The following is a 15,581-nucleotide window of genomic DNA, read 5'->3' on the forward strand; positions in this document are numbered from 1 at the left end:
TCTCTATCTCTGCCTCTATCTCTATCGCTATAAATTGCTCTATAGCAAATCAGTCCATTGCTCCATCTAGCCTAGTCCTCTGACAGGCAGCAGTTCTCCATCATATCAGGCAAGAGTTTCCTCTTTCCCAGCCCTGTTACCAGAGATCCTTTAACTAGTGGTTCTGGGATTGCACCCAGCAATAACAGTGCTGCTAAATTATAATTTTAGCACTTTGAGGCTAAAATGATAGCATTCAAGATATAACCACAGGGGCTTCAAGCACATAGCTCTAATTATCATTGGCAGATACTCCGATCCAGCAGTTGCTTGCAAGCTTGAGAGCTCCCACAGACATACAAATACTGCCTGCATTCCATCTCCATGTATGGAAAAAATCACAAATTCATCTAAGAAAACATCTTGATGTTCGGACATCAGAGGTTGGGGACCTTGCAGCAGACAGAACTTAGGCCGCAGTCCTAAGGTGGTTATGTTGGTGAGAAATGAAGGCAGTTTTAACATCCATACCCTAAGCTCTGTTGGGCTTGGAGGTCACTCTTACCACCCCCCCACCCCCATTGGGAACAATACTGTAGGAGGGAAATCACTGTCTGGGGGGGGGGGGGGCATTGGGGAACTGAGAAGGTCTTGGATCCAAGCAATTCTCACTCTTCCCACAGTCTCCCTCACTCTTCCCTTCGGGGGCCCAGCGACACTGGAGATCTGACAGCAGTTGTGCTGGGGTGTTAGGAGGTTTTTAAGGTGACACCAGAGCTCCTCTTGGATACTAAAGAGGGAGACCTAATATATTCTATGGTCCCTGAGATGCCCACCCAAAGGCCATGGGATCACACCCTTAAGATTGAAAAAGCTGTGTTCATTTCATTTACCTATAAGAAGCTGTGGCCATTTTATTTACCAATTAAAATGCCAAGAGAAAGAGAATACATAGTCAAAAAAATCTCTGTTCAACCAGTTTGCTATAACTAGCATTTAGAACAGGCTAGTGTTACTCTTTGCTGTCGATAATTGTGGCAAAACTTTTGTATCTTCCCTTGCTAATGCTATGAACTTAACTCACTACCTTGTCATGCCCAAAATATTTGGATTTCCCAAATTCTTGCTTCTGAAATTTGAGAAATGAGTCAAACATCAGTAAAAATTGTGGTTTTTCAAAAAGCCCTTTTCCCAGCCTCTCAAATGCCAGCTCAAACTTGCAGTCTCAATGGGGAATGCAAAACAAAAAGGAAATGGAATCAGCCAAATATGAGGTATTCTCTGTTAAAAGGAAAAATTAATGCCTTTGACGTTGATCATAATTAGTTTCCTGTTGACTGCCATGTCAAATATTTCCTGAAGTTATGACTTATAGTAAATCTCAAGCCAATTGCTCTAAAGCCCATACTTCCTTTAGCCACTGTTTTAAGGAGCAACTAAGTATTTAAAAAGCGGTCTATTTATAGGGTAACATAGTGTTGAAAATACCGAACTCATAAACTCTTAGTGCAAGAATACTTTAGACAAGCACAGGCTTATTGATGCACTTAGACATTAAATCTACCCTAAATGTGATCCATTCATTTAAACCTAAAAATTCCAGTGATACATATAATGAAATGTAGCACATATTTGGTTGGACCTGAAGATCCAGTGGGGCTTTCCATTCTACACCGCCCCCCTCAAACCACTTGAGATCAGGTAACCTTTCAAAACAGCATGGATTTATACTGTGGAAGGGTGGGAAATGGTAGATCATTTTCTGCTCATGCAAAACCACATTGGGATCCAAACTCTTTATTTTATAGCTCTGACACATTTAACTTTTGTTTACCAAGTTTCCTTTCCCCTCCCCTTCCTCTAGATTCCCCTGTGTTGAATTTTAGACCTTAAGCTCTTCAAGGTAAGCAACTACCCTACTGTTCTGTATTATACATATTGCTGGAATCAAATATAAAAAAGAAAACAAATATTGCTGGATTCTTGCATTTACTTCCAAAGTTTGGGCTGATTAACTAGGTTTTCCCTCTACTGAGTCTCAGCAAAACTCTTATGCTCTTCTGATAATCATATAATGTTTTGCTTTTTTCTTCTTCCTAACAGACACTTTTTCGAATTGATGAAATCTGGCTAAATCAAAGAGTTCCTGACATTTGTTAAAATGAACAGTCCCCCAAAAAGGGAGAAAAAGTTCAAGCCATTTCAAATATAAAAACTCAAAGATAGTCTAGCTGGAGAGAAGTGACTTGGGACCAACAAAAGCAATTTACATGTCATGTGACTAAGTTGCAGCCTAAGCTTGCAACTTTAATGTTAAACCTACATTGGACAAAAAGCAAAAAAAAGTTAAAAATATTTTCTGGTTTTTATATTTCATTTGCAACATTCTGAACAGACCCCCCCCCCCCCGCAAATCTGGGTCCAGCCATGTCATACATGGAGTTGCCTATGTGAGAACAAATAAAAACTGATAATTTCCATAGCAGTTCCTTGCTTCTTGCTAGGACAGCCCACCTAATACTGGAAGAACATGGGCTTCTTTGTCCTTGCTGAAATGGGAACAACCCTGGACCTCTCAGGAAACGCTACTATTGTGATTACTAGATTTATCAGTTGTTTGATGCTCTAAGTGACTCACAATGAGTCTCTAAGTGACTTACAAAATTGTAAGAGAATAAAGCATAACATAAAAGGGAAAAAAAACAATATTCTTCAATAAAAGCCATACAAGAACTTTGTTGTCTGGGCAGCCCAAGACTGCTATACACACGGCCCAGGCTTGTCCCGGGGAGATAACTTCAGTGCTGCTAACACAGCAGTTTGACCACACCCCCAGAGGCGCACTCCATTGTCTCTGAAGACAGACAGATGCCAACTCACAGAACAGACTCAATGAAACAGCAGCAAAGACATAATAATCCATCAAATGCCTGGGAGAAGAGATATATTTCTACCTGATGCCGAAAGGATGTTAATGATAGTGTAAGTGAACCTCACTGGGAAGAACTTTCCACAACTGAAAGAGCCCTTATCATCCACTGAACCTTCCTCAGAGGGGGCATTTGGAGGTGGGCCTCAGACAAAGACCAAAGGGTCCAAGGGTGAGAGGCTCCAAAAGATACTGGGCTCCAATATATTAGGGCTTTGAATTGGTTTCCAAAGCTTAGGGCTTTGACTTGGTTTGGAAACATACAAGTAGCCTGTGAAGCTGTGGCCGAATTGATGTTATATGATTAGCCTGCTTCACGTCTGCAACAATCAGCAGCTGCATTCTGCACTAGCTGCAGTTTCCAAACAGTCTTGCACTAGCCCATTCATGAGGTTTCCAGATCATAGATTACTGCAGCCAGGTTTTTCCTGTCTAGATAGGCTGATGGCCCCAAAAGACCCTAAGCAGAGTGACAACGGTGGATCTATGTGGACCCCCAATCTCCATGGAAATATTTCATATGTATGAACAGATGAAATAAATACACTAATATTTGTTAGCAAGCACCCCTTTGGAACTCAGGCTTTAATCCAGGATTCTGGATGTTTAGGATTGTCTCTAGGTTAATTGTAAGCAGGTTGAATAACAAATCTGGTCCAGGCCATGGGGTGGGAAGTATGTGATCCCTGTAACATTATGTCTGTAGAGAGCTAGAGTTTTTCTTATTCTTTTCTCAGGTCTATTCAAATCAGAAGCTTAAAGTAAACTTTAAGCAATCGAGAATCAACAGTTTCACTCATCCTAAGTCCCTTGTACCCTTATAAACCAGAGACGTGTTAAAATATATATAATAAATGACCTCCCACCAGCACTGTGAAAATATACTTTCCAAAATAACAAAAACCCTACCCACCTGAAGAACATCTCCCAGGTCTGCAGTACTGATATCAGGATCTTCAGTGGTGTTAAAGGGAACAGGAGTGATTCTCACAAGCGTAAGCACTCTGGGTTCTGGGTATCTCCATAACATCATTCCTGGGTTATCCTCTGTTTCATTGTAAAACACAACTTCATAGGCAATGGGTAGTTTCTGTGCATCTATCAAATTAGGAGGGGAAAAGCTGTAATTGGTTATATAATTCCTAAAAAGGGAGCATGCTGGTTTATGAGACCAAAACAGTTAAAAACAAATCTCTTAGGATCAAACAGAGGGAAAATAAAAAAGCAGTTTCCCTGAGTTTTCAAAGGTCATAGTAAAATGGAAAGAAATCAAAAGGTAGTTTTCTACCAGATGCTTCTTTAATTACCAAAAAAATGCTGTTAAAGGAAAGTGATCCTTAATAGCCTACTACTGAAATTATTTTGTTATTGATGTGCGTTTTCAAAATGCTATTTGTACCTGTATCTTGTATGTATTGAAACAGGCCTGTTCGCAGATCGTCTGACGTATGCTCTGTTTTAGAACTCTGGCTCCTGTCTGTAGGACTCTGCACCAAATGTGCTTGATCGGTGCTCTGCCCGTGCATCTTGCCTTCTTGGACAAGGTAACTTTGCAGAAGTTCATGCAGAAGAAGTAAGCAGTTCAAATGCTCTTGTCCCCAAAAAACCTTATAAAAAGAAAGCTAAATTTAGCAACATTTAAGCACTTTGTGTTCAGCCATTCATGAAGCCAGCTTAATTGCTAGCAAGTTTATTCTAGGAATTCTCCAGACTTATCAGATAAACAGGCTCGAGCATCTTGAAGGGTTTAGAAGTTTAGACCCTGGCCCTGAAATATTTAAAAAAGCAGAAGCTATTTATAGTGGCAAAGATTTTGAGTGCAAGGAACTAGCAGCAGGGTTTCTTATGACAGCTCACAGTGAACTTCCTTAAATCAAAGAAAAATAAAACTTATACCCTCCAGTAGTAGCAAGCAGAAAAGACAGGATTCTTGGCTTTGCTCCTCTGCACAAAGCAGAGGTCAAGTAAAAAGAGACAGAGGTCTATGATGGGATGTAATACCCTTTAAAATTAATCAGAGAACCCCCAGAGAAGAAGAAAAATAAAATAGGCATAGCCTTTTGTCAATCAACTTAATGGAATACAGATATAGAGAAGACACTGGGATCTTCCTTATGGTATATGTTTGGGGAAGGTGAGTAGGGGCAAGCTGATCCTCTGCTATGTACAAAAAAGAAAGAAGATGGGATGTTGGGGAATTCAGGAAAACTTACACCATAGTAGTAATACCTCTGCTGTTTTGTGAAATATATTATTCAAGTAGGCACCCCTGCTCTGTACATGACACTATGTGGCTTAGATTGCACAGGTAAATCTACAGGAGGATAGTGGGGTCTGGCCTAAGGGTATGGTTGCTGTCATTGGCCACTTTTTAGAAATGGTGGGTAAGAAAAGGAAATTGAAAGGAATAAGATTAAGAATTCAGGAAGAGCCTGCTGGATCAGACCAAAGGTCTTTCTGGTCCAGCATCCTGTTCTCACAGTGGCCGCCTAGATGCCTGTGGGAATTAGGGTGGTGTAATAAGAAAACCTGCTGTAAACGTGGCTTCCATATGAGACAGAGAACATGCCCAATTTATCAAGGTCATGTACAGTTGACCAGCACCTGCAATTTGCTTCAAGGGACTCTAAAGATGAGGAGCAAGAGGACAGAAGGCATTACAGAAATGTAATTATTTTTCTGGTGTTCAAAGCTCATCACGTAAATTCTTTCTGTAATCCTTACATCAGTCGTACTGTGTATAATAAATCCCAGCAAATCATACATACTACTTCTCTTTTACTCTGCATATATGCTGCCTCCAGGTTCATAGGGAGCAGGCCTCTGAAAAACCAGCTATTGGAGGTCAACAGAGGGAGAGGTTTATTGCCCTGTTTATTTCTCTTGTGTCTATTCTTAGACTGCAAACTCATTGGCACATGGATTTGCTTTCTCATTCTTTGTAAAGCACCATCTACAACAGATGGTGCTATATAAAGAAACAAACAACCCACACACCAACAATCTTGCAAAGGAAGTCACTTTTACCCCCAATATAGCAAAAGAATGGGGAGCAGAGAGTGAGGTCCCCTTAAGAATACATGGCTGAGGTAAGAATTGAACAGGAGACTTCCAGGCTCAGTGTCTTAGCTGCCACATTACACCAATTCTACTCCATGCTTTTCTCCCCAGAGCAGCGACATTCAAACTGAGGCTCATGGCAAAACTCTCCCTTCACTTGGCTGCATCTTGTGGTTAGTGGCGTTGAGAGCATAAGCACAAGTCCCAACTTGGCAGGAGTCGAAAGGACCAGAGAAGAGCAAGGCAGGAGGTACATACTTGCACAGTCCTGCTATGCAAGGTTTGCTTGAGCATGTGGTAGTCTTCATGTTCCTCCTCCTCTCTCCCAAAATACCTAAGGTAGCTACAGGTTGCAGAAAGTATTTGAGCAAATAGGTCATGTAATCTCCCCCAAGGGCTTCTTCCGTGGGTTGACGTCTTTACCAACACCCAGCCTCTGCCCCTCTGCAGCTCCTGCCCCTTTTCTCTGGAGACTGATCTGTGGTTCAGGTTCTATCAAATGCCAGATACCAGGAGGCTCTTAAGAACCATGGAATGTCTGCTTCTGGTGGTTGGCACTTTTTAACAACAGACAGCAACTAGGCTCTGGAACATCTGCCAATCTGCCATGTTTAGTCACTAAACACTGGATTCTTTTCAAGTTAGGGGAGGTTTTGTAAAATGAATATTAAAAACCTGTCACAATTAACACTACAAAGTGATTCCTGTGAATGTTTCCAATACTGCTATAAGACTGGTGTTTACTTATTAGAGCTGCAAACCAGGATCATGCTTACATAGCACAGAGTGCTGAAGAGGGTTTTGCTAGCAACTGGATACTTCCTAAGGGGCACTCAAAGCTGAATGTCAGTTTTCACACACACACACACACACACACACACACACACACTTGGGAGGATACACATGGTTTAAAATGTTCTGTAATCTGGTGGGGGTTTTTTTTTCTTCATGCTCCTCAACTTAACACTGTCCACAGCTAAACAAATAAGAATTACTCAACATGATCCATATACAAACCTGCATCAGTCCACCTCTCACATCAACATAGACTTTTGGAACTGACAGCTCTGGACCAGGATTACCACTGTGTTTACACCATTTGGCTTCTACAGCGACAGAGCAGCAAACAGGTCCAACCAGAGTTCTGCTTTTTTCTTGGACACTTGTCTTAATTAGGATATCACTGATGTCAAGCATAAATGACGATCCATTAATTAATCCTAATGTTCAAATGGACAAAAAAATATATCATTACAGTTCGTTGTGTGTACAAACCCATTTCTTAAATACATTGGTATCATTTTCCTTCATAGAAAGAAAGGTCAATATACAGTGGTACCTCGGTTTAAGAACAGTCCTGTTTACGAACGATTTGGTTTACGAACTCCACAAAACCGGAAGCAGTGTCCTGGTTTGAGAACTTTACCTTGGTCAAAGAATGGAATCTGAACAGTGGAAGGGCACCGGCAGCGGGAGGCCTCATTAGGGAAAGAGTGCCTCGGTTTAAGAACAGTTTCGGTTTAAGAACGGACTTCCAGAACGGATTAAGTTCCTAAACCGAGGTACCACTGTAGGTCCATCCATAGCTGTGCATAAAACAGTAATTTTTACCATTTGTTTTATTCCATGAGCAACTAATTCATATTATATGAAAACACAAGGCAACTTACAAAGAGAACTTCTCATTCTGTATATTTAAAAACACAAGTGTAATATTTATGAAAATATTACTTGACTGGAGAAAAAACTAGGCATCAAATGCAAACGATTCTGCGGCAAAACCACTTCACTTATCTTGAAAGGTTTTTCAGGCACTTACATACTCAAGTCATCTACTGTATGTCCTTGAACTGTGACTAGAAAGAGCTAAGGATTCAGCCTTTCCAGCTGAGAGGGAGCTTAAGAAATGTGATTTTGTCTGCCAAATGGTTAATACAATGCATAACACTACAGGTTGAAAGACAGAGGTCAGTTCACATGTAACAACACTAAGCCAAAACCATGGTTAAACATGAAAGCAGGAGTGTGGGTACTCAGAGTAAATTCTCAGCCATTTAGCTTCTCCCCTGCTCTACTGTTGCTGCAACTACCCGGAGCAAAGCCATGGTTTGACTTTATCTTATATCTGAAGCCAAGCTTGCCGTTTGTTTCACTCTAGACAAACCACAAGCTGTACAAAGCTTTGTTCTTGGATCCCACTGGATCCCAAGCCAACCCCACGGCTGTCATTTAATGGCACTGGGCCCAAACTAGGCTGTCACAGCAATCTGCCTGCCCCATATATTCTTTCTGGGCTACAGATGTGATGGCGGCTCTGCTGCTCCATCGCACATTGCTGGGCAGCAGCTGCGATGTGGATTGTTCTGTAAATTATTACTCGGTGATTAAAGTACCTTAGAACAATAATGTGAATTCAAGTTCTTATTCCTCGTCCAAAAACATGAACAAGCAAGAAGGTAAGAAGAAGGCTCAAATGCTCCTTGCTCTCTGCCCTCAGTGAAGCAACTTCTGGTTTAAAAACAAACTAGAGCAAACTCAGCTTCATTTAAACCATGTGTTTACTAACTTCAGTAACAACCAGGATCACAAATAATAGCACGATCCTGGCTTCTTTCAATAAACCATATCTTGAAATTCTTAACCAGAGTTCCTCCCAATTTCTACATAGCCATCGACATTAACTAGTTTAAAGCAGAAAACGGATGCTTTCATTACCTAGGCACTTTCGCATTGTCAAGAAAGAAAGAAAGAAAATGAAAGAGAACATACAGTTGCATACAATTTACATAAGCCAATAGACCATTCTCTACCTTCTCTTCACTGAATATATTTTGCCACTTTTGCATATTTCTACTATCAAAATAAATTGCTATTTGTAAAAAAAGTAACATAACTATTTTCAATTAATGTTTCTAACACCTTGAAGTGATTACACTGCTAGATATAATGTCCCAAAATTATTTTATCTGAGCAAAAGATTGCCTATAATTCCATATACTTCTATTGTAGTTTGAAGTCCCGCACCTATTTCCCACCCATCCATCCATCCACACTTTAGGAGATTAAATTGTGTAACACTGGACTTAAGGATCAGGGAGTCTTCCCCTCCACTACCAACTTTGCTATTCATATTTTGAATTATCATTGTGAATATTAAATTTCGGCATACTTAATTTGTAACGCTTAAGGCTTATTTTTCTAACGTAATTTAATATTTATAAAAGATGAAAGATTAAGAAAACACCTAGGGCCTACAACAGACAGCTGTTTTAGAGAATGGGATTTTCAAATGTCTGCTAAAAAAATGAACTCTAATAAGTCAAAACTCTATCCCATGTATAATGTAGACACACCTGTGTCAAATATGTGCTGGGGGAGGAAGAAGCAGAAGGATTTGCTTATGAATCTTTTTTAGAAATTAGGAAAAATGGGTCTGCTTCCTTAATGTAAATTTCCAAATGTAACTATCATGCCAAGAATAATTTCATAAATGTATTGAGTTATTGCTCCTTAAGAATAAGGTTTATGTTACAGAACAATAATGTGCACAAGCCATTTTTTTATTTTTTGGCAATGAATATTTGCACAAAGCTTTTATTGAATTTGATAGCAAGAATGGAAAAATCTCAGGCCCCAAACCAAGTGTTGCTCAGGTGCCTCTGTCAAAGAACATCTGTACATGGATTACAAAATGGCGCACATGCCAAAGCAAAGCCACACAGGCACCGGATTCACACTCTTCACAGAGACAGTGCAATCCTAATAGGGGACTTCTTTTAAACCGCGGTTAAGAGACCCAGAGTGGACCACAAGTTCACATAACACAAGAAGCTGCCCTATACTCTAACTGACCATTGGCCAGTGCGATCATCCCTCCGCTGTACAGGTGTAAGTGCCAATTCTCGTGTAGGGAAAACAGCACCATCAACGTGTAAGAGGCTGATATAAATAAAAATAGTAGGAAATGCAATGGAAGCTACCTTCCTCTACCCACAGCTAAAACACAACTGTGCACAAGTGCAGTACATACCTGACTCACTCAGGTCCTCTGTCATAAAAGAGATTTGGAAGCAGGTTCTTGACTATGCATGTTCAGAGAAGGAAGCAGGCAGGAGGTCAGAATTCTATTATGCCAACCTATTGCTGCCTACCTGAATGGATTTCTCCACACACTGGGCTAGTGGTAAATTTTGAAGTGCAGGAGCTCATGGTGACAACTTCCATGAAAACACCACCAAAGAGGGACTAAAAATGCTACTTTCTAAAAGTAAAGAACCAATAAACCTTTAGGTCTTTTAAAATAGTGCGGAAGAGGCTTTTGCCGGGTAAATGAATGAAACTCAAAGTTTTCAGCTCTGGCAACTAGTGCTCCTGCAAGTGACATAACCACTCCTGCAATGAAAAAAGTACTGGAGCCATGCTCCCTCACTTCCCTGCTCTTCTATGTCATTGCCCTCTTAAAATCATGTCACAAAGGGATACATATATCCTTTGTTCCTTGCTTCTAATAAAGCTTCCTCCCTCAGTACTTCCCCTTTTAAGATCTCATTAGGACTCTAATGAGGTATCTGAAGAAAGAGAAATGAGAGAGGGAAATTACCCCCATTTCCTTCCCTAGGTGCAGTACTCATTGCAACAAAATTGTTACCAGGTCGTTCGGCTGTTGCCCATGAACATGCAACCCTTTAATATCAAGATGCAACCTGCATGTGTCTTTAGCTAATAGCAGAAAGCTACTAAGATAGAGCAATGCAATGTTCCAGAGATAAGGACCTTCCTCTTCATCCCCTTTCGGTCCACATCTACTTCTGAAAGGTTTATTTCTGAGGACCAGAAGCATTTTTTGCAATGCAGAATTACGTAATGCAACCCAAGCACCCTTTCACTGAGCTAACATCTCCAAAGTTAGTTTCACTGCTTGTAATAAATGCAGCTATGGCTATCCAGGGATCCTGGTTAACCAAGTCCTACCATCACTAAACATAAATGGGAGTGGGCCATAAAAGCTGAGGCCTATTACCTATTATTTAAATCACTGTTGAGCCACAGAACCACCCCAAAACTTTTCAACTGCTCTAAACATCAACACGTGTGACCAGATGGGTGTGCCCACAATCCCTTGTGATGTTCCCAAACTGTTCTCTGATGTTGAAAGGGATCCCAGGGCACATTCTGCTTCCTTGGCATAGCTTAAATTGTCACTTGGCTTGCTTGGCCCTGTAAAAATATTATACCACAAAGCCTGATCCAAGAAAAGCCTTGTATACTTTGCACCAAAGGGCATATCTAGAAGCCTACAACAGCATCAGTGCTGGAGTATACTGTATTTTCAATTAGGTGGGATAGTGATAAAGAGACATTCCAAGTGGTATGAATTTCATTCAAGCCCCAATGATCTATAAAAGAAAAAGGCTCTATGAATTTCAACCGATGATGATTTACATTGTGCAAAAGAACTGCACTGGGATGCAGGACAATTTTGAAATGTATTCTTTTATTTTAATCTTACTAAGAGCCAGAATTTTCCTCAAGGACATTATAACTTTCTTCTTCAGCTGTTCTGTTCCGTCTTTGAGGTGAAATAAATCTTGCTATATAAATCACAGTGCACCTAATGAAGGGGAATATTCAGTCAGAAGTCACACAAAGTGCAATCATGAGAGGGTTAACGGAGTAAGTACTTTAAAAACAGCTGAAGACAGACAGCTATGAACATACAACAAGAATAATGGTGAGTGAAATAAGGCATGGGCTTTAGTAAAGCTTCTTTCAGTGGAGCATCACATTCAGAGAAATCTCAATAGGTTGCCATGTGTGGACAAACGGAATTTGCATCCTAAAGGAAAGAAGCGCAGAAGCACCAATGGAACATATATCAGTGTGCCCAGAGTCTTATTTTAGGATTTCTAAGCACCTGGTTGAATTACAAAGTATGAGCTGAACTTATAAGGTTACTTTCCTAGGACTGAATAGCTCCACTTGAAAAGATGAAATGAAGTAAAATTCCCCTTCCCACTCACCCAAAGGAGTTTATAGAAGCTTCCTCCCGCCTCCCTCAAAAACCGACTGTAGAATTTGTTCTTCCCTTTAAACAGATTAAATCATGGCAACAATTTCAACTCAACCTGATATGGCAGCTCACTGAATCAATGTATCTTCGCAAACGACTGTTGTGATATCCAGAAGTTAACACGCTCGGCTCGCATCGCCGCTCGCTGTGCCCTCGCATACTTTTCAGGGAGCGCAATAATTTAGCACGAGGAGCAAGCAGTTTCACGACTTTTAAAAATAGCCCTTCAGGAGACTAGTAAAAATGAAGCACTTGGTTTGGATGATGTTTACAAAATGCTGCCAGCCTTACATTGTCAGGCTCTGCTTTGATCTATAATAGCACTCGGATGTACCACCGTGCTGATGGAGCAAGAGACAATCGGGCTTCTTTACAACGAGGCTTCTGTATGTCATTATAAAGATTAGTCTGGGATGACATATGTTAGCAAAGAATATCCAGGTATTCTTTATACAGCTGGAAATGATTTAGGACCACTTGACAAATCCGCAAGTCTGTGGATGGATACTATCCAGAAGCTGATTTGCATGACAATTACATCAAGACTGAATTATTAAAATCCTATAAAACCAAAGGCTGCCCTCCACCATTTGACTTATTTATCTTTGTTGAAAATGAGATACTAAAACATGTTGCACAGTGATAGTTGAGAGGAGCAAATAAGTAAGGGCAAGGGTCTTCTATTTGCAAACAGCAAAATTCCAGTGGTTCATGTATTTTGTATTTTCCCCAGGGTATTTGAGTATACATACATACATACATAATTATATTTGTATGTTATACTGTAAGGAGGAGGAAATCTTAGAGCACCCTTCGCCTTTCCATTTCATTCTCTTGCAACTCTTCCACAAAATCTATAATGCCTTCAAGCTACATCCTGCTTGTTTTTGGTCCACAAGCAAGACGAAAAGTAAGCCTGCTTCATTCCCATTCCACAGCCAATACTAGCCGCCACTGCCTGTGAATCCCAGTTAATGGGGACCACACGGGGAGACTGCTGTTGTGTTCAATTCCTGCTTGCAGGCTTTCCATAGTTGGCCACGATAAGAACAGGGTGTTGGACTACATTGGCCATTGGCCTGACCCAGCAGGACATCTCTAATGGGCTTATGCTCTTAAAACTAATGAGGGGTAAGGTAAAGGTAAAGGTACCCCTGACCATTAGGTCCAGTCATGGCCAACTCTGGGGTTGCGGCGCTCATCTTGCTTTATTGGCCGAGGGAGCCGGCGTACAGCTTCCGGGTCATGTAGCCAGCATGACTAAGCCGCTTCTGGCGAACCAGAGCAGCGCACAGAAACGCCGTTTACCTTCCTGCTGGAGCGGTACCTATTTATTGACTTGCACTTTGCCGTGCTTTCAAACTGCTAGGTTGGCAGGAGCAGGGACCGAGCAACGGGAGCTCACCCCGTCGCGAGGATTCGAACCGCCGACCTTCTGATGCAGTTATTTACTCCCTGAAAGGGTCTCTGGCCACTGCAAGTGCTCAAAGGAAGTGCTGTCCCCATATAGATGTGTTCTTTCTCAGATCCTCCCACTGTCCAATTTTAAATGGTCAATGGGGTTTCAAAAGATTATGCAGAGACTCACACACTTGAATATTAAAAGATGAAAGAACAGAGCTGTTGAGCAGGTACACCAGTTAACAGAAATTGTGTGCTAAATGGAATGACCAGACCAACACCATCAGCAAAGAAACAGAAGACATCAAGTTAAGTGAAAATGCTAGCAATGATTGAGTACAATGAATTAGACTACTGGATTTCTCATTAGTGTGAAACAGAGTCTTGTGATGGTTCATTCTCCCCAAGAGTACTATATTTCTGCATTACCAATTAACCATTCTTCACCGAGAGAGTTTTTCAGCATTGTATATGGCCACATGTGGGCTCTGTAAAAACACAAGATGTGTTACCAATGGTAAACAGAAATTAATGACCTTGAACAGACCAAATCCTTGAATTCATCATTAATGTATGTCCCTCCTGCATTACAGCAGCTCTGGCAGCTTGAGCATGTATTTTCTTCAAGTACTTCAAACACAAAGAATTCAGGAACATCTATTACTTTAATCCATTGCAGGCAGTGCTTGATTTAACTTTATTGGCTGTGCTGGCGGTAGTGGGATATATATTGAGGGGCAGACAGCAATGCTCTCTTACGCATCTTTTCAAAAGGGCTTAATTATATTTTATAGCCTGGGCCAGGAGTCCTGCTTGTTTTGTGTCTAACAAGGTTCAAGTGGAGTTCAGGCCAGTGATGAATCAGAAGCAAAGTCAAAGATGGTTATCTTTATGAAATGAGCTCATCTCCATTTAAGCAAGGCTAAGCAGGTACATCATGTTCAATACTGAACGCTAAACAGCCTGGAAATCACAAGATAGCCAGTGATTTGATAATTTTTGATTTATTTATTGTTTCAGCAACATGGTTCACAGCAAATACTACCCTAATTCTGGACACTTTTTCACCTTCAGTCAACTACTATTTTATGCATAAAATGATCTACTAAATAAATGACTACAAGAATGCAGTTCAAAACAATTAAGCCTTATGCTTGAAAATAGTATAGTAGTTTATTACTACCCAACTGGGAAGTAAGGAAATGACAATATAGGAGTGGCTGTTAAAATAAATTCAGTTCAGACAGAACATTTTAAAGTAGCAGTACTCCTAAGTACACTTTCCATTTTTCTGTAGGGCAAACCCCTCTTAAAGCTTGTGCAGAATAAGTTTCTGGAAGATTGTGTCCCTAATCTCGGGAGTCTCCCTTCCATCTTCTATTTACTAGATCCCAGCTGTTCCAGGAAAGTATAACTTTACAGCTAACAATATTCTGATAGTAGTTTTATAATAGTAAAATATAATGTGTCAGGTCCAGGACTCCAACCTACCGATGTCATGCACAGCACATACATCAATTTAATAAACAAAATGTTCCTTTCTCAGAGGATATGCGATTACATCCATTATGAATGTAACAGTAAGGGGGGGAAACGTTTTGAAAGGAACAAAATAGTTTAAGATCAGTCCATCTGAATGTCATCCCTGCTTTGCACTTTCCTAAGTGAACTGGCAGGTGGAACCACAGTTTTAATGGGCATATATCTTTTGAGCGCTTTCTTTCCCAAAATCAGCAAGCTACAGTTAATTTGTATTTATTTGGGGGGGGGGGGGATAGGACATGCCAGTTCATCAGTAGCAACTCTGAACTCTATTATAAAGTAACAGTAGGGAACCTGACCAGGATTAATAGTGGTACTCAGTCCTGGGATTAGGTGGTGTCTGATTTCATGGATTTTAGGCCATCTGTTCTTCCCTCCTACATTTAGTTCTGCAGAACTATAAACGCACCTCTACCTCAGGGACTATAGAAAGGAATTAGAATTGTTCTGCTTTTCATTATCACAAGATTCAGTAACTCATTTCATTGTCAGGATAATCCCCTTTTACTCTTTCTTTTGCGCTTGTAGGGTATGCCAAAATGACAAATAAAATCCCAGATGTTAGAGACCTGATGAGGTCTCCACCTTTCCTTGAGTGTT

General features: G+C 40.6%; 1 protein-coding gene across 5 annotated transcripts in view; it reads right to left on the reverse strand.

Moving 5' to 3' along the window:
• VPS13B (vacuolar protein sorting 13 homolog B) overlaps positions 1 to 15,581 on the reverse strand; it is a 350,839-nt gene that overhangs the window by 72,592 nt on the left and 262,666 nt on the right. For all 5 annotated transcript variants that reach the window (XM_081013853.1, XM_081013855.1, XM_081013851.1 and 2 more), the window contains exons 37-39: positions 6,986 to 7,188; positions 4,308 to 4,515; positions 3,822 to 4,006 (exon numbers count right to left, since the gene is read on the reverse strand). In XM_081013853.1, the coding sequence (XP_080869979.1) occupies positions 3,822 to 4,006; positions 4,308 to 4,515; positions 6,986 to 7,188 (596 nt within the window). The remainder of the gene's footprint in view (positions 1 to 3,821; positions 4,007 to 4,307; positions 4,516 to 6,985; positions 7,189 to 15,581) is intronic.

The sequence above is a fragment of the Podarcis pityusensis genome (assembly GCF_964106645.2).
Source record: "Podarcis pityusensis genome assembly, chromosome: 7".
Classification (NCBI taxonomy): Eukaryota; Metazoa; Chordata; class Lepidosauria; order Squamata; family Lacertidae; genus Podarcis; species Podarcis pityusensis.